Here is a 19,441-nt window from a genome sequence, read left to right as displayed (position 1 = left end):
TATAGATCGTGATGCTCAAAATTAGATTTTAATTGAATTAATTTATAAATTAGTTTAATTTGATTAATTGATTAATTATTGAATTAATTTTAGTTAATAAAATTAATTTAAATCACTTATCAAAAATTATTTTTTAAAAATTTTAATTTTTGATTAATTTAATTTAAAAATTAAATTAATTAAATTAATCAAAATTTTAATCGAAATATAATAAAATCTACACATAAAATTAAAAATATATAAAATTATTCATTTTATTTTAAGTTATTAAAGTTTTTAATTTAATAATTTAAGATTTAAATATTTTTGTTAGATAATTTTATTTAGTTTATTTTAAATATAAAAAATTAAAATTTAATTTAATTTAATATTTTTTATTCAAATAATTAAAAAATTAATTAAATCGAATTAAATCTAATTAATTAATTTTTAAAATTAAAAAAATTTGATTTAATTAAAAAATAAAATAATTTAATTTAATTTAATTTAAAATTAATTGAAGTGACCGAATAAACGCCGCTAATCACACTCACCTTTTCTTTATTCTAAATTCTCATGATAGGGAAACAAAACCTTTACAATGGGCCCAGATCACATCCCTTTCTGTGCCATAAAAAACTGGGCCCTAAATTCAGTGGGCTCAACAAGGGAAAATTTTGGTGGTTTTGGCAATAATTGCAAGGCACATCGCCCGTAGATTTCCGCCACCTACCAAATTTGAACGGTGATAGTGGCCTAGGAATCTTTAGTGTTGGAAGTGCAGTGGCCCAATGTGGGCCATAGCCCAGGATATCATTCTCAATGATTAGATAAAGACATGATAAAGGGGTCCCACTCCAAAAGTGACCTTTTAAAAAATTATTTTAAGAAATTATTAGTAATTTCCGTAAATTTTTATTTTAATATTTATATTATATTCATTTTATATTAAATATATAAAATATAAAATTATTATTTTATATATTGAAACATATTTTTATTTTTATCAAATATATATTATTATTATTAATTTTAAACATCGTTTTCATTTTTTTATAATATTTTTTTATCATTATGTTTAAAATTATTTGATTGATTTTTATAATAATAATTGTAAAATTAAAATAATGGAATTTGGTTAAAATATTCTTTTTAAATTAGCAAAGTAGCAGTCATCATTCATCACCGACAATAATTACAAAACGAAACCATGGGCCAATTCCACCACCCACTCCATCATAAATTTGTAGCTCTGAACATGGCTTTAGTGGAGGAGGAGTTTTGTAACAATAAAACAACTCCCTATTTCATCTCTGATATCAAAGATTGATTTTTTCCAGCCATGTTAGGGAAGAAACCTCGTATAATGATTGGAAAATTGTCTGAGTTATTGGTTTCTGGGAATAAACCCGGGTTTTTGGATGTTGCTACAAGCCCCAGAAGTCCATTAGATGTCAAGACTCCATCACCTAGAGGTTTGAAGAGATATGATGTTGGAGGGGTTGGACTAGGAATCGTTGCCGCACTGGAGAAGTCTACTACTGATTCCTGCAGGCATTCGATTTGCAGCTCAAATTTGAATCGATCAAATGCAATTGTTGTCAATTCTGGCCAGAATTGTGATAGATTTAGAGGAAGATACGAGGATTTAGAGATGGAAAGTTTGGAGGATTATACTTATGTGACAAGCCATGGACATGGCAAGTCAACTACAAAGGTGTATTATGATGGTAGTAGTACTGGACATGACAGAAACGGGTTTAGTGCTTTTAAGAAAACCCCAGCGGCTAGATTTGTGGAAGATGTTTCGTACCCAACTTCAGATTTTCTCAGTTCTTGTCACCTATGCAGGAAAAAGCTGCATGGCAAAGACATATACATGTATAGGTAAGCAACCCTTGTACAATTTTTTTTAAGCTTAATTCCTTTCTCTTTATTAAGCTATTGCTTTCAGTCAATCAAGATTCCTTGTGCAATTTATATGGTTCTTGGTCATCCTGATAAGAGCAAGAAACAGAAGTCATGCTTTGTTGCAGAATCGTTTGTTTTGTTTGTTCAAATTTTAATTTTATTAGTATCTGGTGATGATTGTTGTGAGAGAGAGACTGATGATGATTCCTTTGTATCTTCAGAGGGGAAAAAGCCTTTTGCAGTTCAGAGTGCAGATCAACGCAAATAATGATGGATGAGAGGAAAGAACAATGCAGATCAGAAGCTTCGAGATCTGCAAAAGTTTCATCGTCCCCTCGTGATAATACGGGGGAAATCTTCTCAACTAGGATTCTTGCAATTTAGTCTGAAGCAAGCAGCTTATGATTTTGGTAGCGAAGACTGTCCCCTTCATATACAATTAAATCTCTAGGAAAATACCATACGGTTATGAGGACTAATAATAACTTTAATTTCCCAATGTCAATTCAGAAACGAAAAAAACAGAGGAAATTTTGGTCTAGTTGGTAGAGTTGGGGAATATGCTGTAAGGAGAAATATGAAGTTTGATAAGAAATGAACATCCACTTCTAGTTTCCATTTGATTTTTGAGGCCTTTCTATTTGTTCATTAGAAAGTTAGAAATGTGAAACTATCTCGTTTTATAGATCCCAAAAAACCTATTCATCAGTTAGTAAACGAATGGATTTGGTATGGCTAATTCTGGTAAGCAGTTGTTTGAGCAACTCACCTGTTTCTTAAATGAAACCATTTCCTGTTTGTTTACAATATACTTGTAAATGAATAACAATGGTCTTTCTTCCAACTAAAATGGTTAAGAGAATACATTAAAAGCCTTGTAAGTTTAAGCTTCTGTTTGAAGTTCAAACCATGAACAACTACCAGACAAGTTGAAGGTACAAAACCCAGAGATAGAGCAATCTAGCCAGGGAAATGAAAAGAAGAGCAAAAAGCAAAGAAATTTGAAAATGAAAAAAGTAGCATTATGCTACAGTTCTCCAAATACTTATTCCTCCCTGTGAAGCTATGATAGGAGATGGATCCCATCACTTACTGGTAGTACATAAGCTGCTGGGTTGTCGCAACATTTTGGTATCCACCATCATAGATTGCCTGACTAGCTCCAGCGGCACCCATTCCCATGGCCGCCTGCTTAAGGGCATGCTGACCCTGTGGATGCATCATACTCGTTACCTGTGCACCAGCATATTTACTCAACTCCATATGTCGTTCGTAGGCAGCAAGGTCTGCGGCTGAAAGACCAGGCATATGTGCAGAAGCTGGTGGAGGCAAAGGGGTTGAGCTTGTTCCTGGTGCAGTAGGTTTGGTACCCCATGAGCACTGCAGCATTTAAACGTTTGAAAGGTCATGCCACCATAACATAATATTTGCACTGGCAGTAAGTTCGAAAAGCAAATCTAGAAGCAAATCCAGCAATAACACTCGTAATAATAGTTCCAGACCAGGATGAATGGCAGCTTTTGGTAAGCCAAAATATTAGATAAGTGTCATTGGTGACATCAATTTATCAACTCTAAGTATAATAACCAAATGAATCCATAACATTCAAAATCATAACTGCCTGCAAAATCTGAGATGGGTTTTGTAAAGACAAATACCTTAATTGGTTTACCATATAGAATTCGAGCATTTCCCATCTGTATAGCTAGAGCTGCTTCAGCATGTGAACTGTATCTCACGAAACCAAAACCTTTATCTCGTTGCACACGAACATCTTCAATTGATCCCGCTCCAAGGGCATGGAAATGCCTATGGAGATCAACTGATGTAACCTGCAAAATTTTTTTAGCTATGAGAAACACCACCAAAAAAAAAAAAAAAAAAAACCAACTACTCTCCATCAATGAGACAGAGAAAAAGCTGATGTGCAAGGGAAATTTGATATTGCAACTAAAAAATTTATTGGAAGTTCTCACTTAACCCTAAGTATGGCGTACTTCACTAATATTTTGAGCCATTTCACACGTCAGACTGGCAGCAGCTTTGGTTTGAACGCTCAATTGACTGGTATGTGATGTTTCTAAGGTTTTCCATGGAAGTTAATATTGATATTGTTATTGGAATACAAAACCATTACATTGGAAAATTTTGTTTTCATTAACTATGAGTTAGGCTCGGGAAACTTGGCCATAGTCCATGAATCTTAATTGAGTTGTGCCACTAACCACCAAAGAGCTTGGATTAAGAATAGAACAAACAAACTTGAGATTAGGGAAAACTAAAACTTGCCTCTGGAGCAAGATTGCCCACATAAACAGTGGTATACTGAGGATTGTTTTCTGGAGCATCATCAGTAGTCTTCTCTTGACCTTCTTCTGCAAGAAGCATAATACTATAAGAGCTCTACCAGAATGGAAAGGAGTATGTAAATGCCCTAGCGCACGTCGTCGTAAAACATCTAGAATTAAAAGAGACTCAAAAACAAGAAAATTTAACAATGGCAGCAGAAGCATGCTATAGTTTATAACCTACTCTTGAAAGTTAAAGATAATATATCAAACATCCATATTGGCAGTGATGGCTCCAAGTTGGATGTTTCAAATTGTAGATGTAATGCATTCAAAATTTCAGAAAGAGATAATGCATTGTTATTCCAAAAGAAAAAAAAAAAAAAAAAAGAAAGCTAAGGGAGACTTAAAATAACTGACACTAGAAATCAACTACAAGAATTATTTCAACGCTCAAGGATGGTCTAACCAGATGTTCCATTTGTCAGCTCTACAATGCTTTTGGCATCTGGACCCAGTTTATCATCATTGGACATGGCACCTTTTGCAGCCCAGTTACATCGGATCTGTCTACTTCCAAGCCACTTCCCTGTAATAAGCCAAAACAAAATGATGGAAATTTGAATAAATATTTATCACAGTAAAGACACCTATGTCTATAAAGCAAAGTTTCACGTACCATTCAAGTCATTTATTGCACTTTGGGCATCCTGAAAAGGAAAGGAAAAAAAAAAAATAGAATGATCCTGACATGATGAAAACATAAATGGTGAGAGAGAGGGCGAGAGAGAGAGAAAAGAAACAGAAAAATAACTAAAGTACCAGCTGGTTCCTGAAAGAAACAAAACCAAAACCTCTTGAACGCCCAGTTTTTTGATCCCACATAACCCTAGCATCCCTGCAACCACAAAAAACTAAAAAGGGTCATATTTGTCCTTCAGTCTACTAGTTCAGGGTTGATTACCCCAAAGTCCCTTTAAACCCACATTTCCAGCAGCTCAAGATTGATAGGAGGTAATCGTAGGGTAATACAGGGAGAATTAGTACTCACGAACAACTGGAGTACACAGAAAAACATGCAAATAATGTAGCATCTGTAACTTCAGGGCTGAGATCACCGACAAAAATGTTGTGATGACCTGAATATCAAAGTACAAAAAGCATAAATTGTTGAGGCAATACACAGGTATAAAACAACTGAGTAAATTCATTGGTGCACATTTATAAACCTGATGTATCCTCCCTCTGACTACTAGCATATGCCCAATTAACTTTAATAGGTTGCCCAAATCTGCAAAAAAGACCATGCATTAAAAATATACGACAAAGGAAAAGGCCAACACCACAAGGGTCCATTTTGTTACTTACAGATGCCTTCCATTAAGACTCACAATAGCAAGGGCAGCTGATCTGCGATCAAAATAGTCCACAAAACCATAGGATGACTGCATTAAAAGCAAATATGAGCCCATCCCACTTAGCAGCAATATAAGCACTAACCAAGAACCTCAAAAATCCAATAACAAGCCAATGAACAAGAATATCAAATGAAAACTGGCAAAACCATTTGCATCAAAAGATGACCTTATCTTTTTTAATAAGTTTGCATCCTTCAATAGGACCAGTACTCAAGAAAACTTCTTGCAGAAGGGGTTCCGTAACCTGGGGGTGAATATTTCCCACATACCTGCAATTTACGATAAGGTAAATGACAAAAGCAACAATGCAAACAGAATAACATAAACAGAAAAATCTACAATCCTAAAGGGACGTTTGATTCATGGAATCTTGGATTCCAACGGAAAGTGTGATACCCATGGGAATGTTAGATTTTCAAGGCATCCCGTTTTCAAATTCCTGTGTTTGGTAGGGGGGAATGTCCATTTATATTGACCATAATCTCCTTGACAACCTTGTAAAAAACCTTTCATTTTGTCTTAATAAAAAGAACCAAACTACAAACGATGCCTTTATCATCCAATGAAATAGAAAGATTTTATTTATTTTTAAAATTAAACATACTCAATTACGGCGTTTAATTACACATTATGTCGTATTGAGTATAAAAAAATATACAACCCCTCAATTACGACATTTAATTACACATTATGCCATAATTGAACCTATAAAAATATAAAACCCCTCAATTGGCGTTTTATTTAAATAAACGCCGTAATTGATATGATTTAGGAATTTCAAGTAACTTTTATCCCTATTTTCCTTATACTAATGAAGTTTAATTGTTTACACCTTTACATGAAAATGAAGCAGCTAGTAACTATATGGTAAAGTATTTTTTTCTATGAAATTCAAGCAAGATCTGCTCCCCAATAGCTTTCCATCGAAAGTTCAGAAGTAACTAACGGTCTTCTTTGCAAGATCCAATCCCACTAACCTACCTGTAAAATCAGCCTAGCCTGCCTTGCTTTTTCGCTCCTTCCCAAAACCCTAAAAGCTACACCTGTACTTGAGTCTCTCTTTCCCTCTCCTTATTGCAGCCATTAGTGAATATTTGAGAGAAGTCTGGGCAATTTCCTATTACGGGGTTTTAACGATCTTTGTTAAAACGCCGTAATAGCTTCATTTCAAATCTCAAATATACTCCATTATGGCATATATTTAAGAGAGAAGCCGTAATTGCCAGTTATAGAATATATGGGGAAAAAAAGAACAAATTACGGTGTATTGTTAAAATAAATGCCGTAATCGACTTAAATAAAATTTAATTTCAGTTCAAACTTACTTTTCAAAAGGGTAACACAGATAGAGGAAATTTTTTATTCACATCAAATTTGAAAGTCAAGCAACTTTCCGCCCGGAATCCTAAAATGCCAAAGGAAGAGATGGGTTTCTTCCAAGACTTTGAGTATTGATGAGAATCTAACATTTTCCCCAAGAATCGGATAATCTTGAACTAAACGTGAAAATCAAATACCCACAATCATGATTCCGAGGGAAAATTTTGGATTCTCCCAAACCAAACGCCCCTTAATTAGTACTTAAATTAAGAGAAAGGCGCATAATTCTTTACTGCATATACAATACAAAAGTTTCACCACATGGTACTATAAACATAACTCAAATAAAAAAACCCAAAGGTGAAAAAAGAAAAAAGGACTAGATATTTATGCAACACTCACACACTGCGGCAGGTAGCTGAATCAAAGCCAGGAGGAAGATTACCACTCAAGATAGGCTCTATCTGCAAAATTTACAAAAAAAATAAAGGGTGATAATGGAAAACAAAAAATAATTCGTAAATTGGCCATGGGCACTCCTCACCTAGACAAGTAAGAGAAACATTAGAAACAAACTAGATAGAGGAATACAGAGACGAAAAAATAACCTGAGGGACAGTCAAGAGACTGGGATGGTGGTAGAGAGCCTGTTGCATCATAGCCTGTTGTTGCTGCTTTAGCCTTTGCTGCTGCATCTTCTTTCAATTAAATGAAAATTTTGAGGATTTTAAAAAAGATTCTGGGGTTAGGGTTCCTGGAGAGATTGAATAAATTGAAGAAGATGCTGATAAAAAAAAGAGGGGAAAATAAACAAAATTAAAAGAAAAAAGAACAATGAAAGAAATGAAAACAAAAATAAAGAAAAAAAAAGAAAAAAAAGAAACCCCTCGAAAGGGAGGGCGAGACTGTGTGTTGAAAGTTGAGAGGAAAAGATGAAAGAGATGAGACTGAAATAAAGAGACGAAGCTCCCTTGATTTTTATAATTTTTACTTTTTGTTTTTCTTTTCGTTGGAAATGGAAGGAAATATCTGGACAGAGATATGATCAGGTAGTATCGGGAGTACGAAAGACAGATTTGGTATTTTTCCAGTGGCCAATTATATAATGCGGATTGCTTGATTGATCAGTTGACTTTGACAAATATTTTTTCAGTTGGGTGTGGGGACCACCTGAATCTGCTTAATCAAATGGCCAAGGAAGCTAATTAGGATTTCAAAGCTTGGCCACCAATGTAATTTCCTCTTTAGTCTCCAGCAATTGACCTTTTCTATTTAAATAATAAAATAATATAACCGTTTTAGCTTATTCCAAAAATAAACAAAAGTATCGTAAGTATTAAATTTTAAAATTTAAAATTATTAAATATTAATTCTTGAAAATAATTATCCAAACTAAGTAAATTTAACCTCTGATTTCAAAGTAATAGGAATTTACTTTCTTATGCAAAGTTGATCGTTATTCGATTCCGTCCAAGCTCCTCAAGGAAAGAACTTATTTTAGACTTTTGGGCCACTTTGTCATCATGCCATTGCCCATTGCCATGCCGTAAATCAAAAGTAGGGTATGAAGCAAACAGCCTTTCCTTCGGCATATCTAAAGAAGAGAATTGGGTTCTGTTTGAAACTCATTCCACCTCAAAATTAGATATAGCGATTTGAATGCATTTATGTTAAGTAAAATATTAAATTTTATATATTTATATTATATTTTAAATAAAAATTATATATCATAATTTATATTAATATAAAAAATTTTTAATATTATTAAATTTTTAAATTATATTATTTTAAATTGTCTGACTCAACAAAATCTGTTTTGAGCCTGCTGGTCATGTATATGGTTTTGTGATTTTTCTATGCTCAACTTTTGATTATAAGGGGTCAATGCAAAGCTGCCTTCAATCATTTGGTAGCCCAACATTTCTTTGATCTTTTTGGATAATTAAAACAATCATGAATTAATTTTAAAAATTAAAATTAAAAATTCAACCTTTTTTCAATCTTAATTCTAATCTGCTTATTGGGAACTCTTTTGGATTTTTAGTCCTAGGATACTTTATAAGTGATTTGGGCACAAAATTAACAGGAAAAGTGAATAATTGGACTCATTAGTCAAAGTCAATCCAGCTAAGTCTCAAGTATTCACTCGTAGCTTTTCCGTTTCGCCGGGGTCCCCCAATTCCTCCGAAAAAGGGTAATAAAAAAATTTTTCTTCGGTGGATACCTCGTTTCTCTTGTTTCTCCCTTTTCGGAAATATATTTTTTTCTATGTTTGTTTTTTTTTCCCCTTTCTCGCATTTCGCTTAAATCTTGAATTTCTTTCAGGTTCTTCGTCAGCACGTGTGACGTTTTTTACCTAAAAAATAAAGAAGGATAATATAAAATAATTATAAAAATTCGAGGAATAGAATTTTTAATTCCAAGATAAGGTACCTATTAGGAAGTCCATAAATCCTTTTCGGGCCTAGTAGCCAACTAGTTTTTGTTAAGTTGAATTTCTTTAAATACCCAACTTTGGAAAAGTTGGGGAGGCTGCCTGCCTTCAAAAATTCTTAGCCCAATATTTGTCATTGGAGGTATGGGGTGATGCTTTTTACCCAGTTCCAAGGCCCATTTCCAGTTTCCACCCCAAATACCATAATGACAGCTCCAAGCAAAACCATCAAGTGCCAGAGTTATACGGCAAACCGGTCAAAAATATTTTCCAAAAAAATTAGTTCTTTCAACAGTCAAAGCATGTGAGTTTTTTAATCATCATTCTTTTGATGAGGGTGCGTATAATTCTCAAACTATGAGATTCTAATTGTTCGTAACTTGTCATAATGAATTTACTTAGAATATATATCTTTTATTTATATTATTTTTATATTATATTATTTTATCGTATTTGAAATTATCGTATTTAATGACAAAAAAAATTATTTTTATGTTTTAAAAGCAACCGGCCAACTACAGCACGAAACCAACTAAATTATAACAAGTAAAAAGTGGTTAGATTTCAATTCACACATAATGCAACGAAAAGATGCCTTGCCCTTGTGAAAAAACAAAGGAAAGTTCCAACTCCAAACCCCCAAATAATGGACCTCTCAATGCCAATGATCATTTTGCAACAGATAAAAACGCTTTGTGACCTGAAATTTGTTCATATTTTTTATCTTCTTAAATCTTCTACTTCAAAATTTTTTAATGTCACATGACAGTTTGAAATTTTTTCAAATTTCAAACCTTAAAAAATTTTAAATAATAAATCCTAAACTTTAATATCTTGTTCGAGTAATGATCGATAATCTTTGACTTTAAATAAAACTTATTTTCATCATTTTCATTTTATAATGAAATTATAATAATAATTATTCATAATTAAGGAGTCAGAAGTGTTTATAATTCGATTCAACCGAATTAATTGATCGAATCAATTTAATTAATCAGTTAGTCACCTAATTAAATTTTGTTGATTATCGAAAATAATTTTAGAGAAATTTAAAATTTTAATTAATTTATTTTAAAAATTGAATTAATTAAATTAATTGAAATATAATAAAAATGTATATATATTAACTTCAAATATATGAAATTACTCATTTCATTTTAAGTTATTAAAGGTTTTAAGTTAATATTTTGGTATTTGAATATTTTTGTTAAATGATTTTATTTAATTTGTTTTAAATATAAAAAATTTAAAATTTAAAATATAATTTAATTTAATATATTTTATTATTTGATTAACCAATAAAATTAATTGAAACAATCAAATTAATTCTATTCAGTTAATTTTTAAAATAAAAAATTTTGATTCAATTAATAAAAATAAAATAAAATAAAATAATTTAATTAATTCAATTTTAAAAAATTTGATTCAAAACTAACCTAATCAACACCGCTATAAATAATAATCAGATAAAAGAAAATGGCTCCCCTGATCTTATGGAAGAATTCGTCAAATAAAGATTGAAAATCATGATTGAATAATCTATAGGACCACCCACCTAATTTTCTGACCTGCGCTTTTTTTTTAATTTTTTTTTTGGTAAAATACCTGGCTGCTACAATGCAAGTAAACGTGGGTACCTACCAGAAAGACACAAACTCGACTCTTTTCATATGTGAATGAAAAAGCAAGCAAACAAGCAAAGCAAACGCGTGATAATTAATAAATTACAAAAATATAAGTGTGAAATATTGAATTAATCACAAATCAAAAAGCAGAGCCAAAGAGAAATATATTTTGGTTGAACGAGTCAAATAATTATAATAAATCTACCCTACCATTTCTTCAACATGGCTTGTGATGCCAAAACAATGTATAAAATGGTATATTTATCCACCATCACCATGTCTCTTTCTCTCCTGTCTTGATGATATTATTAACTTTTATAAAGCATATATTATAAATATTTTGTTTTATATTGATTAAAGTGGCTAGTTGTGAATAACGTGAAGAATTTGGAGTGTACTTTTGAATATTTATGTTTATAGTCAAAATTTAGGGTCACGTTAATGGACTGATAGTTTGATAGTATTAAAATCGATTTTAGAAATAAAAATTTCAATATAGTTTAATATAAAAACAGGGTTCAGAAGGGACGTATGTGAACAAGAAACCTAAAACTTTATTTTTTTTCTGCGTGATTTCTGTAGACGGCTTCCATTGATTGCCGTTTTGTTTTTTGTTTTCTTTTTTTTAAATATTATTTGGTGTCATTTGCGTGTTCAAAGTCTCTTTAATGCGCGTGTTTGTTGAGATTTTTTTTAATGGGAGATGCTTTATTTTAAGAAAAAAAAAAAGGAAAATTGCACATCACAGGTATAGCATGGCCATGGGTTTGACATGGTAAAAGCTTCTTCAAAGCCATTCATGAACTTGAAATGGATCCATTTCCCTTTCATTCACCCTTGGCTTGCTCCTCCTGGCTCAATAGAAAAGATAATAAGGAACAGTTTCTCCAACCCAGGTGCAGACAGGTTTCTTATCAGATTTTATCAGCCCTTTAACTGAATTATATTTGCTTAGCTTGTTGAATTGGAAAGTTGCATTAACCATTCTGTCTTGTTCCAGGAAAATGGTTTTTCTTAAAACAGATTCTTTGGTCTGAGTTATGACATGAAATAATAAGCTGCAGCCCTTGTTTATGCAGGGAATAACGTATAAAGTAATCGTGAAGTGATTTCTACCAGACAATTAACATCAAATAAGAATTTTTTTTAATAAAAATAATTACAAGAAACTAATAGTGAGATTTGATTGAGAGTTAGGATCTGAGAGGGCTCGTTGGAGCTGATAACTAGAAGCAAAAATAAACAGCTTAGGAAACAGCAGGCTTAAACCTGCTGAAAAAAAAGGGGATAACAGGCTAAAAAGAAGCCTTCAAAAAGAATTGAACTTGGCTCCCAGACTACTGCAGCGATTGAGCAGCCAAAGCCAGCCATGACTTGCTATCGCTTCGCTTGGAAGGAGATGCTGCCGAGCCACTTATCTGGTATGGTGCTCTCGTGGTTATCCTGTAAAATGATCATAAGGATATCAACATCAATAAGTTAACTCCGTTGTATAACTATCAATCTTGCCAAAAGTTTTAGACACAGGAACCTTAGCTCGTCATAAAATGCATCCACTTTATTTGATTTATAAGTTATTATTATTCAATTCAACAATTTAAAGTGGCAATCCCAACAGGGAAGAGTCAAATCCTAAGACCACCAAGATTTAAGTAACCAACCACCCCCACCCCTTTTTTTCCTCAATTTCCTGATGAAATAAAATGATTTTGAAAAAAAAAAAAAAAAAAAAAAAAAAAGCAGGACTCTCTCAGCCCTCCATACATGAATCAGAAGGAATCAGGGACACAAAAAAATTTGACTCCAATCACCTATGTCAAAACAAATTACAATAGATTCTTAAAATTCAATTTCCTTTATTAATATCTATATGCCTACCTATCCTTTCTCTTCTCCAGGAACCGATGGAGTGAAGCCCTCCTAGCAAGTGGTAGATCTGCAATAGACAACAACTATAAGAACCCCTATATAAAACATAAGAAGACGAAGCATAATTCCATGTTATAACTCCTTGATTCAAAAAACCGAAGTGGACAATGAGGATTACCGCCAGGAATTGGCCGCTGAGCAGGTTGAATGCATTCCTGAGTAACATTGTTTCTGAAATTAGGAACCACATTTAAGGTAGGAGGAACTCCAACACCAGATTCAATTGGACTGCCGGCTCTGCTGGAAGTAAAGGGGGCGTTTGTCTTGGCAGGATTGGGGTTGAAGTTGTTGCTTTGGGAGCTGCCATTGCTAGCTAAAAGCATGATTTCCTTAGCTTTGTCAGCCGGAAAATCATTGAACACAATCACTTGTCCACCATAAAAGATAGTCATCTGTGCAGTTTGAGGCTCCACTGCAGCAGATTTGTTCAAGCTGGTAACACTAGAATCAACCCTTTTCAGACCATCGTCCTTAGAAGCCGGTGCAGAAAAACCAGCTTGTTGGGGGAACAAACCCATGGATCTCAAGTTCCGAGGAGCTCCAACGTTCCGGCCACAAACATCACCTGACATCGGATTGACAGGAAACAAATTCATGGTAGGACGTAGCATCTCCGGTTTCCCTGCAACATATCCATAAATATAACGATACATTAGACTCAAACTCTGTTTTTCAAAAACTTCCTTTAGTACTTTAAACAATTATGCTTCAACAACTGAACTACTAGCTATTTATAATGAAAAATTCAATGATCCTCTCAAGTTCGGATGGATCTAAAAGCGTGTATTTTGCCAGCAGAATGTAAATTGACGGGATAATATCTCAACAGAAATTTGATCTTAAAAAACATGAAAACATGATTCAAGTCCCCATCATCCCTCAAAAATTGGAACTTTTCGATCATGCACATGGCCTAATTCTTCTTTGCATTTTTTTTCTTTCTCAAAACAAGTTTTCAAAATTGAGTATTTCCAGGGGAAGACCGAGAGAAAAAAGGACATGTTTTCTGACTGTTTAAACCATTATAAATATGAATATGTCAATAGACAAATCTGATTTTGTGGATCTGAAGATTAGACAATGAAAACAATTAAAATTACAAACACAAAGACCATAACTTGAAGCCAATTTGATTAAACCGCTTCAAATTTGAACGTTAAAATGGGTAATTAAAACGGTTATTCAAGTTGAAAAAAGAGTTACAAAGCTTAATTGAGCGAAATTCTCCTCCGTTTCCTCATCAGCCCAAAACTCAAAAATACAAAAGAAAAACAAAGAATTAAAGAACTTACCATTACCTTCTACGTTGCATGTCATTCCCAACGTTAGATCTCCAAAGCTACCTTTCTTTTTCAAGTACTGACTCAACAAGTTACAAGTTTGACTAAAGCTAGGCTTCTCAGGCGACCTCACCGGTTTCTGACCCATAAATTCCGGTGAACACGACATACTTCAGGTTTTCAGAGAATGATTCGAAACCGAAATACCAAGATCTTTTGAACTTACAGCTGCATTCAAGGATCTGTTCGAAATTGCGATGATTAGCTGAGGAAGAGAAGGAGAAAATGGGTTTTATCTTTGAAAATGTGGGACGGAGAGGTGGGTTAAAAGCACGAGGAATAAATGGGGCTTTTTTTAAGCTTGTTTTTTGCAGCATCAAGAGGGTGCTTCAATATTTTTATTGTCTGGTTTGTTGGGGATTTCAAACACGTGTTTCTTTTCTTTTTCTTTTTTCTTTTCTTGGTTTGGTTTGTTCGTCAACGGCGATGTTTTTCGGTTTATGTTCCCTTTGAAAACATGTTGCTCGACATTTTAAGATTACCTTAATACTTGTCGTGAATTTACTTTCCTGTCCCTGACTGATATAGCGCATATGTTTACGGCCCTCGTAAAAAGTTGGTTTATTATTTAATCTTTTTATCACGTGTGTATTTATTAATAGATTGCGATTTTTTTATATACAAATCGTTAGATAAAAAAAATATTTTTAGATTTTCAATTAACTTGGATTTTATAAATAAAAATACGGTTTTAATTTTATCCAATTATTTTGTTTGTCTTTGATTGAACACCTCAAATTATAATTGCTTATTTAAAAATAATAAATAATTATTAATTAACTGTGCATAAAATTTATATATTAAAATTATTATTTTTTCATATATAAAATTTTCTTTCATTTAAATAACTAAAAATCTACTTATTTCGCAAAATGTTGAGATGATTTTTTTGGAGTTTATACTGATTTTCTAATTAACTTTAATCTATACCAACGCAAAGGGTAAGCTTACTATATTAAATAAGAAATAACAATTTTAAAGTGAAAATTTATTATTAAGTTTTCTTATACCTTGACCGTCACTTATTGTCGTATTAACAACTTTGATTGTCATATCAATAAACTTGACACTTAACAAATTAATTAGATATGTTGTCATTTATAATGTATAAAAATTAAAATATAATCAAATAAATACTTATTTTTTCAATTATGCTCTCTTTGTTTTTTTTTTAATTAAATTTATTTTCTCATATTCCTTTTCTCTTCATCTTCTTTTTATATATTTTTTCACTTGAATGATAAAATATGAATTGAAATATCACTTTCGATATCTTTTAATTTTTATAATAAATCACGTCATGTTAAAATACGGATCAAAATATCACTTTTAATATCTTTTTTTTTTATGATAAATCATATCTGTAATTCGACTTAATTTGTTTTAAAACTCACCAACCACTTTGACTAAAAATTATATCAACAATTCATTTATCAAATTTACTAGTTAATATAGTTATTTCACCCTTCAAAATGAGAAAAAAAATAGAGTTTAAGTTTATTTTTATTGTCTTCTAAAAGTTCGACTTCAAAAAATTAGAAGTTATTTACCTTAGCCCATATATTTGACTTAATTGCAACTTTCCTAAAGCAAATACTTTTGTGCAAAACTTAAAACTCATCATTTCTATCAAAGTTCTAAACGCAATCTGCCAAACAAGCTAATTTGACGGGAAAAAAGTCCACACAAAGGATATTTCTGTAAATCAAGTCAACTGATTAAACACCTTAATTAAAGTTTAAGTAAGTAAACAATAATTAATCCCATAGCACTAACCAAAACGGCGTTAAAGATAACGGCATTGGTGTGACTTTTTTTAATTTATATAAAATTGTTTTCTTTTAAGTGCAGTAGGTGAGCGACACGACCAAAGTGGGCGGCATAACACATAAAACACCGCCTTTCGTCTCTCCTTTCATAACTTCCATTTCAAAAAAAAGGGCAAACGGCAGCTACACGTTCCTTTTCCCAATAACATTTCGACATGTGTAAATCCTTAGTCGATTTGCAGTTCTGCGTGGGGGATTCTTATCTCCCTTTCCCCAATTGAAGGGTGCAACTTTGAGTGGGAAGAGGGTAGGATATCCTACCCCTATTCCCATTTTTGTATGTCTTGTCATTTTTCATGTGAGTTTTTTTTTTTTCTTCTTTTGATCATCCTCAATCCCACCATAAATAAATATCTTTAAACTTGTGATCAGGTATAAGATAATACTTCGATAAACCAATGTTCGTATCCTTCCTTTTTCATTTTTTCCCTTATTTTGGATAAGCGAATAATCAATGTTTCAATTAATAAAGTTTATTAATGTATATGTTATTCTAATTATTAATAAAATACTATAGGTCAATTTGAGCTGTTGATAAAATATTAAAATTAAAATTTTAATAATTATAATTCAAAATTTAATAATTACAAATGCAAAAAAATAAATACATAACTAACCCAATTTATTAAGAGCGTATTAATATGTATATATGTAAATATATATTATCTTATAAAATTCTTCGATATCACATACGCAGAGATACCATAGAATCCCAAGCATTTTAAGTAATAAAATTCATAAAATATATTTCTTAAAAAAACCATAAAATACATAAAAAAATTTTAAAAAAAAATTAATTAAATAATTAAATGCATATAACCAAAATTTCAAGCTCGAACATGCTAAATATAAGACTTTAAACATAATATTCCACGAGCACCAAACCCAACACGAGCGCAACAAATCGATTGATTCACTTTTATAGACTTAAATGATAAATGGTATCACAATATCCAAACGCAATATTTATTGACAATTAAATAACAAATGTTATGTCTTGTAAGAAGAATAAAAAAAAAAGATTGAAAATTTAAATAATTTAATAATTAAAATTTATAATAACATATGTTATTTTATACTTTAAATGTTTAATTATAAAATTAATTAAATATTATATTTAAATGACTTGCATGCTGATAAAATGATAAATTTTACGGAATTTAAATGTGTAATATTTTTCATTAAATGAATAGAGATTGAAAGTTAAGGGATTATTAAAAATAAAAAAAATAATTTCAAAATAGATATCTTATGAAAAAGTCAAAACTCGTGTGAGAAACGGGGAGAGGGAGAAAGATGGAGTCGGTGGTGGGTGCACACGCACTGCACACCGCCTCACAGGCTTGCCGTTACACGTGGCTGATAATCAGAGGATACTGAGAGAGAACATTTTTCTCGTGAGGCATGAGAATTGCCGCCCTTTTAATTTATTTTTAATTTTCTGCAACATGGGTGGCCCCCATGTTTGTACAGTGATTTAGATTTGTGTAAAATATATTTTATTCGAAAATAAAAAATAAAAACGAAGAACATCATTAAAGAAATTTTAGGGGGGGGGGGAAGACCGGAAGAGAGTCACGGGCGACTCGACACATTACGTCCTGTCAAAAAGGACGGAGCATAAAACACGTGATTCGCTTGTCGGCTGTGGTGCTTACGGACGAAACACCCTTCTATTTGCAGAAAATTACGGCACCATACCATCATGAATCTTTTTTTGAAGTTTGGCTATTAAGGGACTGCCCTCATGTTAAAAACGTGAGCTTGCTCCCCCTCTGTCTCTGTCTCTGTCTGTCTCTCTTTCTCTCTGCTTGCTTTTCAGCCGCATGACTTTTATCATTTCTTTAAAGTTTTTTTTTTCCCACTACCATCTAGTTTTCTTTTAAATTAACAACATATATAAATTTTTTCCAAAATAATTCTCATCTAAATTTAATTGTTTGAAACTAGGTATAAATGTGTGTAATTCATGTTAAAATAGTGTTATTTTATATTTAATAAATAAATAATTTTTATAATTTTATATTTAAATTAGATCATTCATTTAAAAGTTAATAGTTTTAAAATAAATATTGCATATGGTATTAGAATTAAAATTGTTTTATTTTTTTAAAATTAATCATGTGATAATTTTTTTTTAATTTTATTCATGCATGATAAAATTTAATTAAAATGATATTATTTTATTTATAATAAATATTTAATTTTTTATAATTTTATATTTAAATTAAAATTTTTTATTTATAATTAATTAGTTTTAAGTGAAATGCTCCGCAGTTCGAACATACAACATCTTTCAAATAAAAGCAAGACATTTGCTCATTGTGAAAACCCATGAATGTTGTACACTTCAAAGATTCACCCATGTGAAGTTCTTTCCCAATAGAAACCCGGATTGGAACAAACCTTCTAACTAAAAAGAGGTGCAATTAGGCTTATACCCAAATTAATGATTGTTTTCCCTTGCAGTGTATGAACTATATATATATATATATATATTACACCAGCTCTTGATTTTGTGTATTTTTTTTCCATGTCATGTGAGTTCTAGTGGTTGGTATATCTACTTATTACCCACTAGTTTTTGCCATCGAATTATGCTAAGCATGGCAAAATCTTTTTTAATAATCTAAAATGATCTGCAGCTTTCCCCCTAATCAAAGTCATCAATAATTTTGATCTCTTACCTACCTAATACCCTCAATTGATTGGCAAATCACTTCTACTGATAAGGTTAGATGAATGTTATAGTCGCATGTCATCAATTTTATTGGTTTAAAATCCAATCATTAAATGCAAGATCGGATAAGGTAAAAGCATTTCATTATATTCTCAAATAAAACCTATTAAAAAAATATATCCATAATCAACTTGTTTAACTCGAATTTAATTTAATTCAAATTGATTCAATTATTAAAGCTATATCCCGAACGTAAATGATTAAGGTAATTTCACGACATTTGTATCTTAATCTGAAGATTAAACAAATTAACTATCCCAAAATTTGTTAATAAAGAAAAGAAAAGAGAAAGGGAAAAAAACAATTTGAAGTGTGTTAAACTTACAGTCACAGGATCCCCCAAAGGCCCCCCATATTTTCAATTAGATGGATATGGCACGCAAGGCTGTCACTGTGGGAGAAACTGACAGTGGTCTTAATTTGACCCAACTACCAGCCGTTGCTCTAATGTTATTGTCTGTCCGAATCTAGTGGTCCATGAACACAAATTTAGTAACTTTTTTTTATACGATCAAGGATATTATCAGGTTTTGCCCAATTAATTGGACAAGTATTGGCACGCAATACATAGTTGTTTCTTTATTAAGGTAATGTTTGAGAAGATAATGGACGTTCTTGCTTATGAAAA

General features: G+C 31.7%; 3 protein-coding genes across 4 annotated transcripts; 1 reads left to right on the top strand and 2 right to left on the bottom strand.

Annotated features, from left to right (window-relative positions):
* The first annotated feature begins 1,248 nt into the window (after positions 1-1,248).
* Positions 1,249-2,513, top strand: LOC111299204 (FCS-Like Zinc finger 13-like). The gene is made up of 2 exons (XM_022894264.2): positions 1,249-1,866; positions 2,112-2,513. Exons 1-2 carry the CDS (start codon positions 1,322-1,324, stop codon positions 2,272-2,274), a joined length of 708 nt encoding a protein of 235 aa, XP_022749999.2. The 5' UTR covers positions 1,249-1,321; the 3' UTR covers positions 2,275-2,513.
* Positions 2,514-2,709: 196 nt separating this feature from the next.
* Positions 2,710-7,865, bottom strand: LOC111299203 (oligouridylate-binding protein 1-like). The gene is made up of 12 exons (XM_022894262.2): positions 7,525-7,865; positions 7,319-7,380; positions 5,763-5,865; positions 5,547-5,623; positions 5,408-5,469; positions 5,230-5,317; positions 5,001-5,076; positions 4,858-4,888; positions 4,648-4,767; positions 4,180-4,265; positions 3,549-3,722; positions 2,710-3,270 (listed from the first exon to the last, which is right to left on the bottom strand). The coding sequence occupies exons 1-12, from the start codon at positions 7,609-7,611 to the stop codon at positions 2,980-2,982; spliced, it is 1,257 nt and encodes a 418-aa protein (XP_022749997.2). The 5' UTR covers positions 7,612-7,865; the 3' UTR covers positions 2,710-2,979.
* A 4,233-nt stretch (positions 7,866-12,098) lies between these two features.
* LOC111299202 (protein TIFY 10A-like) lies at positions 12,099-14,565 on the bottom strand. Of its 2 annotated transcripts, none has more exons than XM_022894261.2 (4): positions 14,203-14,565; positions 13,023-13,526; positions 12,854-12,911; positions 12,099-12,418 (listed from the first exon to the last, which is right to left on the bottom strand). In XM_022894261.2, exons 1-4 carry the CDS (start codon positions 14,351-14,353, stop codon positions 12,313-12,315), a joined length of 819 nt encoding a protein of 272 aa, XP_022749996.2. In that variant the 5' UTR covers positions 14,354-14,565; the 3' UTR covers positions 12,099-12,312. The 2 variants fall into 2 exon arrangements, with proteins under 2 accessions (XP_022749996.2, XP_022749995.2); XM_022894260.2 differs by having other exon boundaries at positions 14,197-14,562.
* Positions 14,566-19,441: the final 4,876 nt, after the last annotated feature.

This window comes from Durio zibethinus, chromosome 18 (assembly GCF_047325235.1).
Source record: "Durio zibethinus cultivar Kanyao isolate XHJ-2024 chromosome 18, ASM4732523v1, whole genome shotgun sequence".
NCBI classification, from domain to species: domain Eukaryota; kingdom Viridiplantae; phylum Streptophyta; class Magnoliopsida; order Malvales; family Malvaceae; genus Durio; species Durio zibethinus.
This window is presented reverse-complemented; position numbering and strand designations above follow the sequence as displayed.